This window comes from Lontra canadensis, unplaced genomic scaffold, assembly GCF_010015895.1.
Source record: "Lontra canadensis isolate GAN:19392208 unplaced genomic scaffold, GSC_riverotter_1.0 scaffold9, whole genome shotgun sequence".
NCBI lineage: Eukaryota > Metazoa > Chordata > Mammalia > Carnivora > Mustelidae > Lontra > Lontra canadensis.
Window position 1 is genome coordinate 7,120,559 of NW_022631003.1, and position 23,529 is coordinate 7,144,087.

The 23,529-nt window shown below is 35.7% G+C and overlaps 1 protein-coding gene across 1 annotated transcript in view; it reads right to left on the bottom strand.

Moving 5' to 3' along the window:
• GLIPR1L2 (GLIPR1 like 2) overlaps positions 1-23,529 on the bottom strand; it is a 36,466-nt gene that overhangs the window by 5,352 nt on the left and 7,585 nt on the right. Inside the window, exons 2-4 of the mRNA XM_032854748.1 lie at positions 22,006-22,251; positions 19,725-19,828; positions 4,503-4,588 (exon numbers count right to left, since the gene is read on the bottom strand). Of these exons, the coding sequence (XP_032710639.1) occupies positions 4,503-4,588; positions 19,725-19,828; positions 22,006-22,251 (436 nt within the window). The remainder of the gene's footprint in view (positions 1-4,502; positions 4,589-19,724; positions 19,829-22,005; positions 22,252-23,529) is intronic.

Sequence of the window (23,529 nt, forward strand, 5' to 3'; positions counted from 1 at the left end):
TTTTTTTTTTTTTTTTTTTTAGGCATGTCTTTTTTTTTTTTTTTAAGATTTTATTTATTTATTTGACAGACAGAGATCACAAGTAGACAGAGAGACAGCCAGAGAGAGGAAAAAATAGGCTCCCCACCGAGCAGAAAGCCAGATGCGGGGCTTGATCCCAGGACCCTGAGATTATGACCTGAGCTGAAGGCAAAGGCTTTAACCCACTGAGCCACCCAGGCGCCCCTCCCAGCTTTCTTTTGAGGCCCATTGGCATGAAAGATGCTTTTCCATCCCTTCACTTTCAGTCTGGATGTATCCTTAAGTTCAAAATGAGTCTCTCGTAGACAGCATGTGGACAGGTCCTGCCATTTTATCCAATCCGCAACCTGTGCCATTTTATGGGAGCGTTTAGGCCTTTCACATTGAAAGTGATTATGGAAAGATATGTTTTTATTGACATCATGTTGCCTATGAAGTCCTTGTTTCTATAGATTGTCCCTGTAAATTTCTGTTCTATGACACTCTTGGGTTCTTTCTTCTTTTATAGAACCCCCCTTAATATTTCTTGTAGTGCTGGCTTGGTGATCACATACTCTTTTAAAACTTGATGGTCTTGGAAGTTCTTTATCTCTCCATCCATTTTGAGTGTCAGCCTTGCTGGATAAAGTATTCTTGGCTGCATGTTCTTCTCATTTAGTGCCCTGAATATGCATCGCCAGCCCTTTCTGGCTTGCCAGGTTTCTGTGGACAGGTATGATATTATTCTGATGGACCGTCCTCTGTATGTAAGGAATTTCTTTCCCCTAGCTGCTCTCAAGAGCTCCTGTCTAAAATTATTATTCATCAGTTTTACAACAATGTTTTGGAGCCTAAGGAATAATGTGGAGGACATTGGGAGATGGAGCGGAGAAGGGCATTGGGGGAAATTGGAGGGGAAGGCAAACCATGAGAGACTGTGGACCCTGAGAAACAAACTGAGGGTTTTGGAAGGGAGAGAGGGATTGGGTGAGCCTGGTGTTGGGTATTATGGAGGGCACGTATTGCAGGGAGCACTGGGTGTGGTGCATAAACAATGAATGCTGGAACACTAAGAAGAAAATAAATAAATAAAATTGGGAAAAAAATCCCTCATTTAGAAAAAGGCTGCAATACAGTACAAATAACATATTTTGAACCATTTTAATGCAAGTGGCCATTCTGATATATCTGAGAGTACTTATTATTTCCTACAAACAAGAGTATTTTTCTACGTGACGGTAATACAACCAACAAAATCAGGAATTAACATTGTTACATTACTATCTTCTAATCTTTGGACCTCATTCCATTTTTTTTTTGCCACCTGTGCTAATAGTGTCTTTGTAACAAAAGATCATGTTCAGATTCATGCATTATATTTAGTTTTCACGTCTCTTTATTGTCTTCTGTCTGGGACAATGGTTCAGTCTTTATTTGACATTAATGATCTTGGCATATTTTGAAGATAACATGTTAGTTATCTTGCAGACAAATCTTTAATTTTTTTTTAAACAAACCTGAAATTTGGACTTATTTGAACTTCCTTGTGATTGGACCTAGTTGTGCATCTTTGGCAGGAGTATCACAGAAGAGATGCTGTGTTATTCTCATTTCATCCTCTCAGGTGGTGCAGGGTTTTGGTCTTGATTTTTCCAATTACTGATGATGTTCACATGGATCACTTTATTAGGGTGGTGTCAGGTGGGCTGCTCCATTGTGAAATTACTCTTTTCCCACTAGTATTGAAATATTTTTATAGGGAGTTACTTTGGAACTATGTAATATATTGTTCCTCATCAAACTTCTAATTTATTCATTTATTAATTTACATTAGTATGAATCAGAGTTACCTGTTATATGCAAGGAGTTATAATTTTTATTTTTATTTTGGTACTCAAATTGTCCTAGGTTTGATCACTGAGAGCCCTTTAAGATGTCTTCTGTGTCCTGCATGTCCATTTTGATACATGTCCCCATCACTCTTTGAGCACTTCTTTGCTTTTAGATATAAAAAGATGGTCTGGATTTAAATTCTATTTTCCCTGCTCCAGCCCTGGGAACTTTCTCCAAATGAGCCCTCATTTCTTTTACTGTAGGCTCGAATTTGGAAACCAAGATGTGGGTGCTAGTTGTGCTCATTCCTTTGGGGGTAGGAGGCCACTGCTCCAAAACCATCTCTGAGCTAGGGAGTATATGTGTATAGATACATACATATACAAACATTTACATCTATGTTTATTTATATTTATTGAAACCCCTAAGTTTCAATACCTCTAATTTCAATTCATCATAAGATTCATGTTTGTTTTCTTCCTTTACATTTTTAATACTCCATTCTCTGACAGTGAGAAAGCTGGCTTCCATTATCCTTAATCTACTTGTTTATTTGATCAATCCCTAGTAGGTTTCCAATTTTCATTATTGCCTCTACTCTCTTCCCTACATGGGTGTCCTCCTCATTCTGCTTGAGCTCTTATACCCCACACCAGGCTATGGAGTCGCCAGATTTAGCAAATAAAAATATAGGGTGTTGCCATTTGCAATGATGTGGATAGAGCTACAGTATTATGCTAAGTGAAATAAGTCAGAGGAAGACACATACCATATGATTTCACTCATATGTGGAATTTAAGAAACAAGACAGATGAACAAAGGTGAAAAAAGAGAAAGAGAAGCAAAGCAAGAAACAGACTCTTAGCTATAGAGAAAAAACTGACGGTTATCAGAAGGGAAGTGTGTAGGGGATGGGTTAAATAGGTGATGGGGATTAAGGAGTGTACTGGTTGTGATGAGCACTGGGTGTTAAGTGAAGTACTGAATCACTATATTGTATGCCTGAAACTAATATTACACTGTATGTTAACTAACTGTAATTTTAATATAAACTTAAAAATATTTATAGGATGCCTAGTTGAATTCAAATCACAGATGACTACAAAGAATTTCTTGGACAAATATATCTCATGCACTATTCAGAATATACTTATACTAATATATATATATATATGTTGTTATTGTTGTTGTGTTGTTTCGTTCTGTTTACCTGAAGTCCAAATTTAACTGGGCATCCTGTATTTACTCTGGCAACCTATAGCCTGATCCTCCACTTGGATCCCCTCCCACCCTGCTTAGACTTGTAAAACCCAGTTTTGGGCTTCTCCAATGTGTAGATTCCTACGTTTCTCCACTAGGGCTCTGACCCCTCCAGATGCCAGGCCACGTCCCTCTCCCACATTAAAGCTTCCCTCACCTACTTTGAATTCTGATACATCATGTGAAATTGCCTCTAAACATGGATGCTCCCTTATCTACATAGATTTTAATACCTCTTACCAGGGCATCCCTATATGTGAATCCTTTTCACATTCCGCTTGGGTTCAAACAACCAGTGCCAAACCCTTACATGTCCTGTCTATTATAGCCAAGCTTCTCAATCCTACCCCATGTTGATGCCCTCCTCCACATACTGGGGCTCAGATACCACATACTGAGCCCCCTTGGTATGGAGATCTCTTCATTCTGGTATGTTTCTGATACCCTAAGTCTGACCTCATTCATGGACATCCATTTCACTCCACAGAGGCTCTAACCTTCTATATAAGACTATATCCCCATGTGGACACTGTCCTCCCCCTTTTTAAGGCTGTCTTCTCATGTTCACTGTGTATGAATCTCTTGTCATTCTGCTTAAGCTCTAATATGTCACATCCTCTGGCCCTCTGTGTGGATGCCTACCTTGTTCTGACCTACTTAATGGTTTTAGGATTGAATTATTTTAGGAGGAGAAAGAAAAGGGGAAGAGGAAGAGCAAGATTTTGCATCTTGATTCAAGCGAAGCAAGGGCAAGAATGTTGGAGTGGATTCATGTCAGCAGTGATATTATGATGAAATTGTCCATTCATTTCTTTATCACAAAATTACAATGTGCCCCCTTACTGTCTCAATTTAGCCCCCAACACATTCTTGTAAGCATCATATATTTCAGGTGTGGCTGTACTTTTGGATTACATGCTCTTATGTTTGGAAAAATTAAGGAAAAGTTAACCCAAATATATTTTCTACTTCTATCTTTTGAATATTTTGGAGGAAAAAAAACTAAAAGAAAAGGCTACTAAATGTGTGTTATTTTACTTCTTTTCTCTTTATAAATATTTTAGAATATCCTATCCTTTAGAGCAGTCATTCTCAAACAGGCTGCTATTTCAGGAATTAACTAGCAAGCTTCTTTAGGAGGTAACTATTCTTTCCCATTCCTTCTTTCAGACATTGTGGTAGGTCTCCAGGAGAAGAAACAGTGGTAAGAGAGGGCAAAAAAGCTATGTGGTCTAGAAAATTCTAGAGATGATACAGTTTCAACCCTCCTTTGTTAATATAATAACAACACTCTGATCAAAAGAACAATATTAACATGACAAAGAAAAACTAGTGTTCGATACTTCATTTTTCTTGTCATCAAATGTGTTATGGATTTTTTAATGTTTAAGTTATTTTCTTTATCTTACTGCATAGAAAATCTGTGCATCTGTCATATCTGCTACATTGAGCACAAATTATTCCTGGTCTATAAGGCCTTCTTGACAGAGATCCTCTACAAAAAAGCAGAAAACATTTAGTTAGAAAAAAGTCTCAAATTTCATCATTTAAATAATATGGTTACCAATTTTTAGTTAGGTTATTAAGGTGATTTAACTAAGAAAAGGGACTTAAGGAAGTACTGAAGTTGGAGATGTAATCTTCTCCTTTTCCCCCCAAGAAAATAGTCTTTTCTGAAATGAATCCCCATGTCCTTAAAACAAAGTACTGTAATTTAAGTGTGAATGAGTTTTAAAGCTGCCTGGGTGGCTCAGTGGGCTAAGCCACTGTCTTCAGCTCAGGTCATGGTCTCAGGGTCCTGGGATCGAGTCCCTCATCGGGCTCTCTGCTCAGCGGGGAGCCTGCTTTTCCTCCTCCTCCTCTCTCTCTGCCTGCCTCTCTGCCTACTTGTGATCTCTGACTGTCAAATAAATAAATAAAGTATTTTTTAAAAAGCTGCTTTAATTTAAGTTTGTAGCAAAATTTTCCTTTCAAAATGATGTTATAGAATGTTTTATAATTAATTGCTTTCTGCTTGGTACAAATATATAAAAATTTCTATAGAAATGATATATTAATTTTCTGAAAAGTTTGTAAAATCCTGAAATGCTTATTGTCCTAAAGAACCAGCTGCATGATTTACTCAAAGTCTGCCTTAAAAATATGTAAATATATAAATAAGCAAATAAATTTAAATGGGATTTTACAAATTTGGTTTAATTCATTGTTTAGAACAGAGGGAAGAATTGAGAAATTATTACATCAATTGCCCAGGGCTAGGTAAGAAAGAGAGGCCACACAATAGATATAAATTGGGAAGTTTATATGAAGGATTTAGGTTGAGAAAGAGGGAAGATAGGCAGAGAAATAATATTTAACGAGAATACTTATTTACTCAGTGTGTAGGTGAAAATTTTAAAAACAAAGATTAGGCACAGAAGACCCTGGTTAGGTCACTCTGGGCCATCCAGAAGAAGGGTGAAAACTTAGAAATATATACCAAAATAAATTTACATCATGGTAGAATACAATGGGTCTTCTTTTCCAAAGATTTGAATTTCATATCACTATTTATATTATATAGCCAGAAACGTCAGACTAATACTCTCCCATGCCAATATTTTTCTTGTTCTGAGTCTGTAAGAAGTTTAACGTAAATCAAGTTAAGTCCAGATCTACAGTACAATTCCACAATTGCAATTGGAATTATTGGCCTGGATTAGGAGAAAAGAAAATTAAATACCTATTACCAGCAAGTTCCATTGAAATTTCAAAGCTTCCCTGGAAGTACTTGAAGAAACAGACAAATTTATTTTTTTAGGCATTTGCTTTTCCCAAGAATCAGCCTAGAGGTTTGCTGAGATCAAGTCAAAATGGTCCTCTGGAACACTATTTAGACTCCTATTTTGTCATACCTTCAGGATATTACTATTACAGGACATGTGTCCAGGCCCTATATAAGGCTGTGTTGCCCAGGTGGCCTAATGAGCAACTATATGCATGTCTAAGCCTAAGTCCACTAGAAGATCATTATTTAAATTCTATGATAGAGCTATAGAGCTGTATAGATCATGACCTTAGCGGAAACCAAGAGTTGGGCACTCAATCAACTGAGCCACCCAGGTGCCCCAAACCTTTCTGTAACTCTATCACATCTCCTCCCTTCACTCTCACATCTTGTACCTACAGGTCTAGGACCCACAGTTAAACACTCCTTTGAGATGGATATTATTTAGCTGCACTATCCTTTAATCCTCCCCAAGATACCATCTTCCTTCTGATCTAGTGCCTCATTCATTTTGGTACCTTGGTCACCATCTCCCTTTTCAGGCGAAATTGTTCTCATCCCTAAATTTGGGACATAGATGATTACAATGTGCTTATGGATGATTCATCCAAAGGCTTGGCCTGTTACTGGATGTTTTTACCATCTCAAATAATACTCCATAATTGTTGCTTTTGTAGCCACATTCTGGATCTTGTTATCCCCTAAAACTTTACCTCTGAACTCACAATATCATACATCCCATTCACTGACTGCAGCCTCCTATCCTTGCAGCTTGCTCACTCATTTACTCCTGTCATATTTCTTCATTAAGTTCATTGGTACTGCAAGTCTATTTTATCCCTATCTATACTACTGTCTCTTCTCAATAAAGCCTAGGTCTATTGCTTTGCATATTATCTGGCTAAAACCCTATAACTCTATTACTGTTTTCCTTTATGTCTACCTGACAAAACCCCAGTGCTGGAAAAAATGACAGAACCTTAACAGTCTGCATGCTCCATGTCTGCTTCAAGGCTGCTGGGTGTTGCTGGGGAAAAATCATTATAGGAGGTAGAGAATCTTTCTATGTTTCTCTAATCAGCTTCCTCCCTCATTTTCCATTGTAACTCTTTCAAGCCTTCCCACACCTCAAAATTCTAGCTTCACTGTCTCCTTTATTCTCAGGACATGATCTGTCCTACTTCACAGTGAAATATAATAGCCTTTAGATTGAAACATGGGAAATTTTTTTTTCACTAAACATGACAAATATACCTATTTCCTTCTTCCTTCCTTTTTTTTTTTTTAATAAAAAAAAGATTTTATTTATTCATTTGAGAGAGAATGAGAGAAAGCATGAGAGGGGAGAGGGTCAGAGGGAGAAGCAGACTCCCGGCTGAGTTGGGATGGCGATGTGGGGCTCTGTCTTGGGACTCCGGGATCATGGCCTGAGCCAAAGTTGCTTAACCAACTGAGCCACCCAGGTACCCTCTTCCTTCCTTTTTAATACAACTGGAGAACTGCCCCTCCTTCCTTCTAAGGCTAATCTCTTTAATAACTTTCCATTTTCTCAGGAACTTGTACCTTTGGATATGTATATACACACACACTCACACCCACACTCTGCCTTTGTTCTTTATAAAGAATTGCTTTTATCTGTATTTGACCTTTCATGTCAATATTTAAATAGGTTTATATCTTTCCCACTTTAAAAACAAAACAAAACAAAATAAAAGCAACAATAAAAGAGCCCAGAATTCATTCATTTCCCTCTATTCCACAGAAATGGCTCTTCTTATGCTTATCAATGAACTTCTCTTTAATCTGATATTTTAATGTCCTTACTTTGCTTGACCTCTTAGAAATTTTGGATTACTACTTCCTTCTAAAAACATACTTTCCCCTATGCTTCCTATGATACTCTTCTGTTTTTTTCTCCTACCTATGTGATCATTCTTAGGTTCCTCCCCACACTTCATCTTCCTTAAATTGCCCTTAAATGTTGGCATAAGATTCTAGAGGTGCTGTTCTCTTTTTATTCTATACCTCCCACTAGGCAATCCCATTTACTCACATGATTTCAATTACCCTATGTAGTCTTGCACTCCAAATATTTGTTCTATGCCATGCCTTACTCATGAGCTTCTGACCCATATAACCACCTGCTTATTGAAAATCTCAATGCAGGTAAATCACAGCCAACTTAAATTCATTATGTTCAAGATGGATTTCATGATCTTCCCTCCCAGTAGGTTCAGTGTTTCCCATTGCAGTTAATGGCAATACCAGTCATGCCTGAATTATAATTCTGAGAATCTTCTTTGTTACCTCTTTTATTACTTCCTTTTTTACAGATTTAATTAATTTCAGAGAGAGAGAGGGCATACATGCAAGTGAGGGGAGGGGCAGAGGGAGAGAATCTTTAAGCAGACTCTCTGCTGAGCATGGAAGCCACCTGATGTGAGGCTCAATCCCATGAGATTATGACCCCAGCCAAAACCAAGAGTCTGATGCTTAACTGACTGGACACTGTCCCTCCTCTTTCTCATTACTTAGTATAATGATCTACAAATCCTGTTATTATTGTCTTCTAAAAATGTCTTAAATAATTCTCTGATCTCAATCCAGATATCCTTCATTAATGTTAAAGTAAATAAATAAGTAAGTAATAATTATAATACTTGTAAGTATATGGTGGAAAGGAGGAAGCGGAAAAGGCAAACTTATTTTTATTTTTCTTAAAAGATTTTATGTATTTATTTGAGAGAAAAGGAGGGAGAGCATGAGAGGGGAGAGGGTTAGAGGGAGAAGCTGACTCTCTGTCAAGCAGGGAGAAGGGCAACTTTAAAGGGGAAAATGTCTCCATCCTCTACTTCTCCTTCTATCTTCCCAAAGATAACTTCTGTTTAACATCTTCTTATGATTCCTACCAGAAACAAGTGTTTTTTTTCCCCCATAAAAATTCTCAGTACTTATATATTGTGATAGACTACTAGCTATCAATCTAAATATCTCTTAAAATACAGAAATAACAATATTTTAGCTTGTCACATTATTGGCTAACCATGTTATGTTTCCTAATTTCCCTTGCAACTTAGATGTGGCCATGTGATCAGTTTTATATCCAATGGAATGCAAACAGCAGTAATGTGCATCACTTCCCACTTGTGCTATAGGAGATGGTCATGCAGACAACAGGTTTCTTCTGCCTTACTATGAGATTAAGCAAGCCTTTATCTGTGACTTGGGCTTGATCTGTAGACATAGATTCTGCCTCCAGGGAGTGGTGAAGAAACAAGATGGGAGCAAGCTGGGTCTCTGAATGACTAGTAGAGCAGACCTACCCACCTAACTGAAATTTCCCATTTCTCTCTTCTGAATCACTGTATTTTCTGATAATGCTACCTGCTATAACAAAAGACCCAGTCTTACTTATTATTGTTCTGAATCTTACTTTTTCATCTAACAAGTGAGATTGGTACAGAAAGACACCAGTATTCTCAACAGTTATACAATAATGCACTGTAAATTAATTGTTCAGTTTGCTATTACTTGAGTCATTATTTTTTTATTTCAGTTTCATGCTATTAAAACATATTGAAATGGGTATCCTTGTGTATATATATACATATATATATATAGGCCTATTTTCATAAAGATATTAATACGATAAAATTCTAATAAGGATATTACAAGAATAAAAAGTAAGTATATTTTAAATTTTATTATTATGCCAAATCCAGAAAGATTATACCAATTTACTGTCCCATATGTGCAGAGTATCAAGCTTTTCTATTGTCTCAGATGGATGAGTGAAAAGTAGTAACTTGTATTTGTTTTTATTTGAATTACTTCAATGACGAATGAGATTGAATATCTCCTCATATGATTAATGATTTTTTTTCTTTTTAGTAAATGACCTTTTTAATATCTTCTTTAAATTATTCTTCTGTGTTGTTTCTCTTTTTCTTCATTATTTGTATGAACTTTTTGCAAATTAATGAGACTAACTCTGCCATATATTCCACAAATATATTTTCACAGTATATTGTTTTTTCTTTGGCTATAGCTATGGTATTTCTTTAGCTATAAATTAATTTTAAATTTTTATATAATCAAATGTATTTTGATTTTCTGGATTTTTATGTTCTGCTTGCTAAGTCCCCAGGCTGATCTCTCCATTTTGGCTAAGCCCAGACTGCAACTGTGTCTTCTCAGTGCTGTGCAGCTTCTGAAATTTCTATGTGGGTTTTCAGCTTCCAAGCAACTGTTCCTATTTAATCTTTCCAGAATCGTGTCTTGGGATGGATAGCTTAGGAGTTGACCAAGGACCTGTAAAGAATTTTTACAGGTTTTTGGGCGTCCTTCTTTGCAGTCCTCTCCCCTTCAGGATCCTAATCCTGAATATTAGGTATCTTAACATCAATAACCACTGATATTTCCTATGTTCAGCAAATAACACATTTGTTGCTTGGATTCTGTTTCTCTGGCTATGGTTTCGAGAATTCTCTCAGAGAAAGCCAAGGCAAATATAGGGTTCCCACTGAGTTCTTTTCTATTTGCAAAGATTATGACCTGAGCCAAAACTGAGAGCCAGACACTTAACTGGCTGTGCCAACCAGGCACCCTGAAAGCATTGTGTAAATGAACTTTTGCACACTCATTGAAAAACAGAACACTGTAAAGACCTTAAAAAGAATCTGGAAACTCTTTGTGTACTCAAATGGAAAGACTTCCAGTTTATATCACTAAGTAAACAAAAAATTGAAGAACACCACAGGAAGTGTAGTAGACTTCTGTTTGAATTGTGGAAACACGCATGCACACACACACACTCTCACGAAGACAGATATACTTTGGTATATGCATAGAATATATCTTTTAAGGTAAAATATTGGGGAGGGTAACTGGAAGACAGAAATGGGAACATTAATTTCTTTTGAATTTTCTATCATGAATTTTCTATTATGACTATGTATTAAGTATTAAACATATTTTATTAAAATGACCTGGAATTACAGTCCATAGTAAGTAACGAGAAAGAGGCTTTACCACACAAAATCCCAAGGGCCAGCAGAAGTTGCAATCAGAAGAAAATATATAACTATAAATATCTTCAATATTAAGTAAGATTAAAGATAAAGGAATGTTGTATACCTTAACAAAAAGAACCTCTGTTCCTAAAAGATACTTGGAAGATTGAATATCTCAAAATTATAAAATAGAAAGTAAACAAAGAAATTAGACAGTATGAATAAATCTGGAATCTTTTCTTTTGAAAAATCAATGAAATAGATTAAATCCTCAAGAGCTTCATTACACAAGAAAAGAAGAAAAATATTCGTTATTAAGCTTTCTCTACATGTACTTTTCCTATAATTCTCTTCTGCTTTTTTCCATATAGAACTTGCACTTCAATTCCTCTCCTTTCCCTCGTATGTTCTAATATAGTCTACCTCTCTCTTTTTCATTGATGGCTTTCTTTAGCTTATAAAAATGCGTTAGCAACCAAGGTTATAAAAAACAGCTTTTATGTAACTCTACACACTGACCTCTTTTTCTTCTCTCTGCTGCCAATCATCTAATCAGAGTAGTATTCTAAATTGGCATTATTTTTCAAACTGCAAGTCATGAGCCTTAATAGTTCATAAAATCAAATTTAGTGCTTCATAGCCAATATTTTAAAATATGAAATAGTTGTATTAAATTGCAAGCAAAATATTATTTCATATAACATATTTTTATTTTAAGGATACATATTGTTTTATAGATATTTCCTTTTAGTTATATACTGTATTTCATAATTCTAAGATGCACATCTTTTCATATTTTAACATCTCTGTAAATGGGATACATGTTACCATTGATGGTATCTTAAAATCATAGCCAAGCAGTGAATGCGATATGGTTGTCACTGAACATTTGTGAACTTGTCATAGCTCTTCATATTATCATTGCTTCTAATGGTTATATGCATTGTTTACCCTTAATGTATTTAAACTGCTATTCAGAATGTCTAAAATGATTACAATATATCATTGAATCATAAATTATTATGTATGCAGAAAAACATGAAAAAGAACAACCTCATATATAATTAAAAAAAAAAAGACTGGTGGGAAAATAAGTCTAAATGTTATTTTTTAAAAATGCCAGCACAGTTCTAGTTTCTCTCTTACCTCATTAGACTCTCTTTATACTCCTGATAACTCTTTGCCTGAAGTTGAAATACTGTAGTGATGAAGGGCTTCGTCCTTAAGTCTCTTCTGTTCTATTTTCTATACTTTCTCACAAGGTGATCTCAAGAAGGACCAATTCATTTCTGCCCCAGAGTCTTTACCAGCAGTTCTTACTACTTAGGAACCTATCTTAGACCTTCATGTCTCATGATTCATTTACATTTCCCACAGTTGTCTGTCTACCCAATGTGTCTGAAACAGAACACTTTCTATTCCCCCAAGGTTTACTCATTTATGAGCCTTCCCTATCTAATTTAACGGTATCACCACTCATCCAGTTGCTCAGATCAGACACAGATATCATCCTTGATTATTCTATTACATTCACTCCTAAAGTTAAATCAATCAGCAGATATTATTAGCTCCATCTTCAAACTACATCCTGATCTGACCTTCCTTGACCATTTCCATGCAATGGTAGGCAGAATTCATGTCATGGAAATATAGGTATTGACAGTAGTAGAGCAGAACTTTCCTCTGAACAGTCATCCTGGGGCACTGGCTCACTTTATCCCATGGCTGTGCCACCCTCTAGGACAACTGAATCTTCCAACAGATCCTCTGTGTACAGCCAACAGATGACAGAAGATCAAGAGTGTGAAGGAACATGTGGGAAGTTTTTAAAGGCTAGGCCTGAAAGTGGCCTATATTCTACTGGCTAGAGTTTGTCACAGGACCCCACCAAATTTCTAGGGAGGTTGGGGAAAATATATTCTAGCTATCTGTTTATGAAATAAAGAAAATGGCACCACCTGCCAGACTCTATTTCCTTAACTATTAAATAAAGAACATTTTCTTTACTAAATACTTTTGGATACTATCATTTACTTCTTTTGGCAATAGAGTCAAGTCATTTTCATCAACCCCAGATCCCTTACCTTACCTTTAAACCTACATTCAGGTAAATGTCTCTATGATTTCATACCTGCTTTTACAACAACTCTATTCTATTTAAAGTATACATATGTGTGCATTTCATTAATGTTGCTTTTTAATTTATTTACTTACTTATTTATTTTTACATATTTCCTTCCCAACAGAGTACAAGCATTTTTAGGATAGACACTATATTAAAAAAATATGGAATTCTCTTGCCTAGTCAGTGTTTGGTGCACCTATTACAAATATATATTTAATTAAACAAAAGTTCTTGCAGTCACCTACAGATACAACATGTCCAAAAATAAACAAATCCTTTTCCTCCACACTACATCTTTTCCTAGCTTAGTTAATAAAATAACCTATCACTGAAACTTAATTTCTCATGGTCATATTTGATTGTAGCAGCTCCAATGTCTAAGTTCAAGGCTAGTCTAATTAATACTTTTAAAATTTTACTTTATTTTGTATAGAAATATATGAGTCTTATCTTTGAAACTGAAGAATAATCACTAGAAAATGATATATGTAAATATTATTTCAGTTCATTTTTTTCTGATCCTTCTGAGTGATCTTAATCTTTATATGAGTATTTTATAGACTAGGAACATTCTCTCTTCTTTGATTATTATTTACACTCCATTTATTCTTCTCTGTTCCTTAGGAACACCAGTTTATAGATTTATCTGCCCTATATAGTTCCTTTCTTTCTTCATACATATATTGATTTCCATTCTTCAACTTTGTGTTCTAAGAGGTTCAAGGTTGTCATTGATTTATATTTTCTCTATGGCAAATCTGTCTTATTCTTCCATTCTGTATTACTTTCCTGTGGCTACTTTAACAGATTAGTATAAATTCAGTGATTAAAGCAACAAAAATTTATTCTCCTAGTTCTAGGGGCCTGTAGTCCAAAATCTAGGTGTTGGCAGGACTGTGTTCCCTCCAAAGGGTCATGGGGGGATTTCCTTGACTTTTTCAGATTCTGGTGGCTCCAGAAGTTCCTTGGTTTATTAATATATCACTTCAATCTCTTCTATGATCTCTTTGCTTCTTCCTCTTCTGTGTAACTAAGTACCAAATCTCCCTTTCCCTCTCTTACATGAATATATGTGATTGCATTTAGGGCCACTTAAATATTCTAGGCTAAGCAATTCCTCTTAAGATCCTTATCTTGATCACATCTTTTGCCATATAAGACAATACTCATTCTTGTCACAGAGGTTAATATTGACAGTTCTGTTAACTAGGACCTGGGTATATCTTTGCTGGGGGTGCGGTACCATTCAGTTCCCTATACATTCCAATTTTCAGTTTGTCTCTCTTATATTAATTTTTACTCAGTATTTCATAATACTATGATGGATTGATTTTCTGCTAACTATTCTAACTATTCTTAAGAAAGTTATTCTTAAGAAAGATAGCTATTACTGTCTACACTTTGAGTACATATCAAATAAAACTTGGACTGAGTTGACTAATGTATGTTCTAATCTAGATCCTTCATGGGGCAAACTTGCCAATATTTGTATCAAAAGAAAAATGGTTGATAGAAATTTAAAGACAAGCTTATGGGACAGGTAGGTGGAAAGTATAATAATCCTACCTTGTAGCTTCATCTTATCACTATACTTATAGGGTAGTCTTGCACTCACTACTGTAATTAAGGTCATCAAATACCTTCATCTTATCAAATGAAAATGTCATCTCTCTTTCCTCATGCTTTTCATTTTTTTTAGAGGCATCTCATACAGTTATCCATTTTGAGTATATTGACTCATGTTTTTCACTTGGCTTCCAAGTACTCCTTACCAGAACCATTTAGATTTTCCTCTTATCTTCTTTGTCTAAAGTTGAAATACGGTAGTGTTCCAGGACTTCACCCTTAAAATAAGTCTCTATACTCTCACATAAGGTGATTTCATTCAAGACTGTAATTTATTTCTATCTCAGGGCTTTTGTACCAATAGTTTCCTCTGCTTAGACACCTATCCCAGATCTTTGCAGAACTTTTTACTTCTCATGATTCACTTCATTTCCCATATTTATATTTCCACCTAATATGTCCAAACCAAAACACATTTCCTGTTCTTCCCTATTAAATTGATGGCATCATTATTCATCCAGTTTATCAAACTAAATCAAACATAAACTAAAGTTTATCAAATTAAGACATAGGTATCATCTTGTATTATTGATCCCATTTATCCCTCAAGTCAAATCCATAAACTAGTATTATTAGCTCCAGATAACTCCATGATATATGCAGAAACTGACCTTTCCTCTCAATTCCCATTCTATGATAGGCAAAATTCTAGGATGGACCATAAGATCCCTTCCTCTAGTATATACATGTCTTGCTTAATTCCCAGGACAGTGAGTATGATGAACTTTACTTCTATTAATAATGGTTTATGTTATATGGCACAGTTGATCTTAAAATAAGAAAATTATCCAGGTGGGCCTGACTCAATTATTTGGCACTCTAAAAGCAAAGAGTTTTCTCTAGCTGGTCACAGAAGAGAAGTCAGAGACTTGAAGCATGAGAAGGTTTTACTGACTTAAAGATGGGGGCAGTTTTGTGTTAAGGAATGTGGGCAGCCTCTAGAAGCTGAGCGGAACCTCTGGCTGAGATCCAGCAACTAAATGTGGTCCAAGTCCTATAATTACATTGAACTGAATTCTGCTAACAATTGTAATGTGCTTAGAAGCAGATTCTTCCCTAGAGTCTTAGAGATAAGAACTCAGTCAAGTTCTTGATACCTTTGAGACACTGAGCAGAGAATCCAGCCACAGCTGTGCATGAACTTATAGCCTACAGAACAGTTTGATAACAAGAGGTACTGTTTTAAGTCACTAAGTTTGTGGTAACTTATTATGTAACAATAGAAAACCCATGCACATTCTAAAACCCTAATCCAAAATAGACTAGGGGCACCTGGCTGGCTCATTCAGTATAGCATGTTACTCTTGATCTCAGGGTCATGAGTGTAGGTCCCACAATGTTTATAGGGCTTACTTAAAAAAAAGAATACCATAGTCTATAGCCTGTAATATAGAGAAAAATCTAATTGTATTTACTTCCTCTTTCTATCCATATTTTCCTATACTTAATGCTTAGTATATAATAGCAAGGATAATCTTTTGTTTTTTTAAGGCTTCTTTTCAAAACATAAAAAACATCATTTCACTCACTTGTTTAAGACTTTCCATTGCCTTGGCCATTACTTAGGATAAGTTCCAAAATCCTTAAGATGCAATTTGGTGTAGCTGTCACCTAACTTTCCACTTGAACTCCTATCTCTTACCAGTTATGCATTTCTCAAACATGCTAAACTCATTCCAAGCTCAAAAGTTTTGTAGATGCTCTTATTTCTATCTGAAATATTTAGTCATCTTCAGGCCAAATGCCACTTTCTCTTACAACTACCCTGCCTATATTCCATCTGCTTATTTTGCCTTATGTTTTATGGCATATTTTATTATCTAATTAAATGTTATTTATTTATGTGTTTATTTATTGTTTGTCTCCCTTCCAAGACTACAAACTAAATATGGTCAGCCTTTTTTGGTCTTGTTGGTAGACAAATCTGTGCCTTGTATAGAGGTGTTGAGTGCATTAATGAAGACTAGTGCCTCAGAGGAAACCTCTTTCCTCCCTTAAATCAGTACCTAGTTCCCTAAATTTTCAATACCAATTAGCAGTTAACTTTCAAAAGTTTCTCCCTATAACAGATATCATCCCAATGCTTTCATTCTGTAGGAATGAAAGGAAGCCCAAGAAGTTTTAAAATGATGCTACGTCTTGGACTTGTTTTGTATGACTGTGTTCAGGGTCACAAAACAGGGTCAGGAAGAGGATTTCTGAGTGTAATTTGATTTACATCATAGTTCTCTTATTTTCCCTAACCAGAGGAATACAATCAGTAATCAGTAACTAATGTGTTTTTTTGTTTGTTTGTTTGTGTTTTCTTTTTGGTTAGTATCAGAGCATTTTATTTGGCAGAAATTCTTTCTTAATCCTAGCATGTAGTTGTTCTTTTTACTGCTTTCTTGACATGTTGATTAGGATATTTTCTCACTTGATTGGATATTTTAATAATATTACTTATAATATAATCTTGACCTATAACAAAACTTCAGATTTTCCAAAAAATTCTCTAGCGATGGAGGTTATTTTGGAAGGTAGTTATTTCCCATCATAGGAAGGTATTCAGGTGTAGAGTAAATAATCACATGGTAAGTAAGGAGAAAGAATTCAAATTTAAATTTCTTTCCAGTGTACCAGAATTCATTGTTTATGCACCACACCCAGTGCTCCATACAATACATGCCCTCCTTAATACCCATCACTAGGCTTACCCAACCCCCATCTGTCTCCCCTCCAAAACCTTTGGTTTGTTTCTCAGAGTCCATAGTCTCTCATGCTTCATCTCCCCCTCCAATTTACCCCAATTCACTTTTCCTTTCCTTCTCCTAATGTCCTCCATGTTTTTCTTTATGCTCTACGAGTAAGTGAAACCATATGATAATTGACTTTCTCTGCTTGATTTATTTCATGCAGCATAATCTCCTCCCATCCATGTTGATACAAAAATTGGGTATTCATCCTTTCTGATGGAGGCATTATATTCCATTATATATATGGACCATATCTTTTTTATTCATTCGTCCACTGAAGGGCATCTAGGTTCTTTCCATGGTTTGGTGATTGTGGCCATTGCTGCTATGAACATTGGGGTACATATGGCCCTTCTTTTCACTACATCTGTATCTTTGGGGTAAATACCCAGTAGTGCAATTGCAGGGTCATAGGGTAGCTCTATTTTTAATTTCTTAAGGAATCTCCACACTGTTTTGCAAAGTGGCTGCACCAACTTTCATGTTCACCAACAGTGTAAGAAGCTTCCCCTTTCTCCACATCCTTTCCAACACTTGTTGTTTACTGTCTTGTTAATTTTTGCCATTCTAACTGGTGTAATGTGGTATCTCAATGAGGTTTTAATTTGAATTTCCCTGATGACTAGTGATGATGAACATTTTTTCATGTGTCTGTTAGCCATTTGTATATCTTCTTTGGAGAAGTGTCTGTTCATATCTTCTGCCCATTTTTTCACGTGATTATCTATTTTTTGGGTGTTGAATTTGAGGAGTTCTTTATAGATCTTGGATACAAGCCCTTTGTCTCTAGTGTCATTTGTGAATATCTTCTCCCATTCCCTGGGTTGCCTCTTTGTTTTCTTGACTGTTTCCTTTGTTGTGCAGAAGCTTTCTATTTTGATCAAGTCCCAAAAGTTCATTTTTGCTTTTGTTTCCTTTGCTTTTGGAGACACGTCTTGAAAGAAGTTGCTGTATCCGGTGTCAAAAAGGTTACTGCCTATGTTATCCTCTAAGATTTTGATAGATTCATGCCTCATGTTGAGCTCTTTCATCCATTTTGGTTTCAACTGATTCAGAAAAAAACATTTGACAAATACAGCATCTGTTCCTGATTAAAATTCTTCAGAGTATAGGGATAGAAGGAACATTCCTTAACTTCATAAAATCTATCTATGAAAAACCCACAGAGAATATAATTTTCAATTGGGAAAAGCTGACAGCCTCCCCTTTGAGATCAGGAACACGACAAGAATGCCCACTCTCACCACTGTTGTTTAATATAGTACTAGAAGTCCTAGCAACAGCAATCAGACAATGAAAAGAAATACAAGGTATTCAAATTGGCAAAGAAGAAGTCAAACTCTCTCTCTTCACCAATGGCATGAAACTTTTTATGAAAAACCCAAGACTTCACCCCCAAACTACTAGAACTCGTACAGCAATTCAGTAATGTGGCAGGATACAGAATCAATATACAGAAATCAGTTGCTTTCTTATACACTAGCAATGAAAATATAGAAAGGGAAATTAGAGAATCGATTCCATTTACTATAGCACCAAGAACCATAAGATACCTTGGAATAAACCTAAGCAAAGAGGTAAAGGATCTGTACTCGAGAAACTACAGAACACTCATGAAAGAAATTGAAGAAGACACAAAAAGATGGAAGACCATTCCATGCTCATGGATCAGAAGAATAAACATTGTTAAAATGTCTATACTTCCCAGAGCAATCTATACTTTCAATGCCATCCCGATCAAAATTCTACCAGCATTTTTCAAACTGCTGGAACAAATAATCCCAAAATTTGTATGGAACTAGAAAAGACCTCAAATCACTAAGGAAATGTTGAAAAAGAAAAACAAAGCTGGGGGCATCACGTTGCCTGATTTCAAGCTTTACTACAAAGCTGTGGCCACCAAGACAGCATGGTACTGGCACAAAAACAGATACATGGACTGGCACAAAAACAGATACATAGAGAGCCCAGATATGGACCCTCAACTCTATGGTCAAATAATCTTCGACAAGGCAGGAAAAAATATGCAGTGGAAAAAAGACAGTCTCTTCAATAAATGGTGCTGGGAAAATTGGACAGCTATGTATAGAATGAAACTCGACCATTCACTTACACCATTCACAAAGTTAAAATTCTTTAAGGAAGTAATCCTTGGCTAATTTGTATGTTAAATCAATATGCCCAAAATATGACTTTTTTCATTATAGAATTGAAACTATTTCAATTTAAAATCTTTAGTATCTTACATTTAATTCTTTTACAGTGCACAGAGACATTTAGAAGAATATTTTGAAAGTTAGGAAAACTTAACCTTGAAAAATTCCCAATTTATTTTTATATTCTTTTTAAAATTTAAAACAACTTACCCTGGTGCATAGTTGCATATGAAAATTACTGCATATCTAATACGTCCAACTCTTGTACATGAAGTAGCAGCACAACCGACTTTGTAAGATAAGTCCCAAACAAGCTAAAATAAAATTTTCAAAGGAAACAAAATTTGATTCTAAACATTTACTGACATGTTATAAACAATAATATATTCAATTCACAAGGAACTGTTAACCAAGCAATTTAAGGAATATGAAGTATTCTCTATTTGGATGCAGGTGGAGAATTATCATAGATTTAGGGAAGCATTTCCCAAGCTCTATTTAGAGAAACCTTTAGCAGGTTCTGCCTTAGGATAAAGAGTTTGAGGAACACTGATCCAGAGAGTTTTACACCTTCAATCAATTTTCACACTCCTGTTGAATCTGAGAGTTCTAGGTTATTGACAGAGAGGAACAAGGAAAAGAGGTTTTGGAATACTGGAAGTTGTGACTAGAAAGGAGAAAAATGACATCAAGATTATAGAAAGGAAGGGAAAGTAATATAAGAGTAGAGGGTAACTGAATGCAGTCAGCATTTCTCTTCTTTTGTTGAGAAAATTTCATTATAAAATAAAATAGAGTCTGGACCTGCAATTTAAAAAAAATGTATAAAAGAGCTGGTTTCTATAAAAAGAAAAACAGATCTTGAATTGGAGTGACAATATGAGAATGATTGAAGATATTCCAGAAATTCTCTGTAGGGCTTTAGTATTTCAAATACTTCCACATAACAAAAAAAGTACTTGTTTTGTCTGTTAACATCTGTGGAAGAGAGAAACAGTTTCTGGTTTCCTTTTCTCTTTATCCCAAGCTTTAGAGGTTTTAAAAAATGAGAATTAAAAAATAAAGAATAAAGAAAAAATAAAAGAATAAAGAATAAAAAAATGAGAATTTAAAAAAATAGAATTTAAAAAATTCTTATGGTTTCACTTACTTGTGGAGCATAAGGAATACCACGGAGGACATTGGGAGTTGGAGAGGAGAAGTGAGTTGGGGGGAAATCAGAGAGGGAGATGAACCATGAGAGACTGTGGACTCTGAGAAACAAACCAAGGGTTTTAGAGGGGAGGGAGTGCGGGGGTTGAGTGAGCCTGGTGGTGGGTATTAAGGAGGGTACGTATTGCATGGAGCACTGGGTATGGTGCATAAACAATGAATCTTGGAACACTGAAAAAAATTAAATTAAAAAAAGCGATTCTTAAAGAAACAAAGTAATATATTAAAAGAATAGAGAAGAGAATGTCAGCAGTAGTTGAAATGGAGTTAAGCAGGTCAAAAACAGGAAAAAAAATCTCTAGGATACCAGAATTAAAGAGGAAAAAATAACAGGAGAAGATCATGGAGTAGACTTGGTTAATTTACTGGGATTATTAAAATCGTTTATTAAGGAGTCTGACCTTGATATGAGCAAAACAATGGAGAACCACTGTAACTTTACCGAAGAAAGAATGGATCAAACAACTTTGAAACATGATTCATTCGATGGAACTTAGATACGAATTTAACATGACAAAATCATAGGATTTTAAGTTCTGCATAAAACATGACATCATAGTCTATTGATTGAAAAATAATCAGCTCCTTTTTTTTTTTTTTTGAAAAATAATAATCTTTTAAACCAGCTTGGAAGTTAATCCGATTATTTCTTGATTCCTGATACAAATATTTATGGAAAACCAAAATAATGTTATGTTCTTGTTGTGTTGAGAATGTATGGATAAGATAACTCTCTGTACTCAGTGTAGTATATAGATTATAAATAATGTGACAGTGAAATAATAAGTATATATAGAGGAAATAACAAGTGGTTCAGTATTGCTGGAGTATAAAGTGTTAAGGTGGATTGTTAGACAAGACAGGAAAATAATGCTATTAATTTGCACTTAAAATGTTTTAATCAATCAGCTATATAGTAGTATGTGTACAGATCTGTGCAAAAAATATGAAGTTCTTTACTTATGTTTATAGTCAATAATTTAAAAATAATTTTTATTTGTTAGTTTCTTTCTTTTCCAGAGTGTATTACTTTTAGAAAAGTACCTTTCATTTTTGGGTATGGAAATGAGATTTACTACATTTAAAGGAATGTTTTAACTGTATGGTTCACATAATAGATGCAATCACAGACATTTTAAAGATCCAGGACTGATTAGAATTTTGATTCTATTAGAAGTAGTAACTTTACCATTTGAGGTTATTTATAAAATTGAAACATAATCAAAACTTCGTAGAAAGCAATTAAGGAGTCTATTGAATTAATATAAAAATTAGATACCTGTTTATAATTAGAACAGTCACTAGAGCAACTGTCATTTTCAAAATTGTACATTTTCCTCTCTTCATACCAACTTCTGATAGCAATACTTGCAGTGAATTCATTTTCAGGTCCAACCCATATATTTTCACCAATACCATTAAATACAGGATGGGCCATGTTTAGTTCTTCTAAATGATTATTATGTTCAAGGACACATTTTTTCCCCCATGCTCTAGCAGTCCGTGACAAAGCTACATCCCAAGTCTGAAAAAAATGCAAAAAGCAAAGAAAAAATAATAATAATGAGCATTTTGTTTCTTGTTCTCTAAATTACTTTCCTTGAGTTCTCATATTCTGTGTAAGGAAAACAATTCAAACTTTTTGCTTATGAGCTTGTTGGTAGAATTTCTATTGGGGAAAATGTTCTTGAGTTAATCATAAATGAAATAACTATTTCCTGAGGCAAAGGACTATCTATATAATTATAATTTAAAAATCACATTGTTAGATGATGCAAATGGTTATATACTCTAACATGTATTCTGTTCAGAATATATACTTTTAATTTCATTCCTTTTCTACATAATAATAATACAATAATTTAAAGTATTCATCTAAGAACTATTTATTGAATACGGAGCATATGCAAACTATTGTAATGCAGGGAATAAAATACAAAGTCAGGCATAAATTTTGTCTTCTATATTTTATAAATATAAAATTTTAACACGGGGGGGAGGAGTCTAGATGGCGGAGAAGTAGCAGCTGAGACTACTTCAGGTAGTGGGAGATCAGCTAGATAGCTTATCTAAAGATTGCAAACACCTACAAATCCAACGGGAGATCGAAGAGAAGAAGAACAGCAATTCCAGAAACAGAAAATCAACCACTTTCTGAAAGGTAGGACTGGCGGAGAAGTGAATCCAAAGTGACGGGAAGATAGACTGCGGGGGGAGGGGCCGGCTCCTGGCAAGCGGCAGAGCAACGGAGCACAAAATCGGGACTTTTAAAAGTCTGTTCCGCTGAGGGACATCGCTCCAGAGGCTTAACCGGGGAGAAGCCCACGCGGGGCCAGTGTGGCCTCAGGTCCCGCAGGGTCACAGAAGGATCGGGGGTGTCTGAGTGTGGCAGAGCTTACAGGTATTAGAACAGGGAAGCCGGCTACAGAGACAGAGACGAGGAGTGAGCTCTAAACTCGGGGTTACCTTGAACCAGTCGCAGGCTCGGTCAGCTCGGAGCGCAGCCAGAGGCCAGGGTGACGGGAATAATTGGGCGCTGTTCTCTGAGGGTGCACTGAGGAGTGGGGCCCCGGGCTCTCGGCTCCTCCGGGCCGGAGACTGGGAGGCCGCCATCTTCATTCCCGTCCTCCGGAACTCTACGGAGATCCCTCAGGGAACAGGAACTCCCGAAAGCAAACCTGAGAGAATTACTCAGCCCGGCCCCTGGTAAGGGCGGTGCAACTCCGCCTGGGGCAAAGACACTTGAGAATCACTATAACAGGCCCCTCCCCGAGAAGATCAACAAGAAACCCAGCCAGGACCA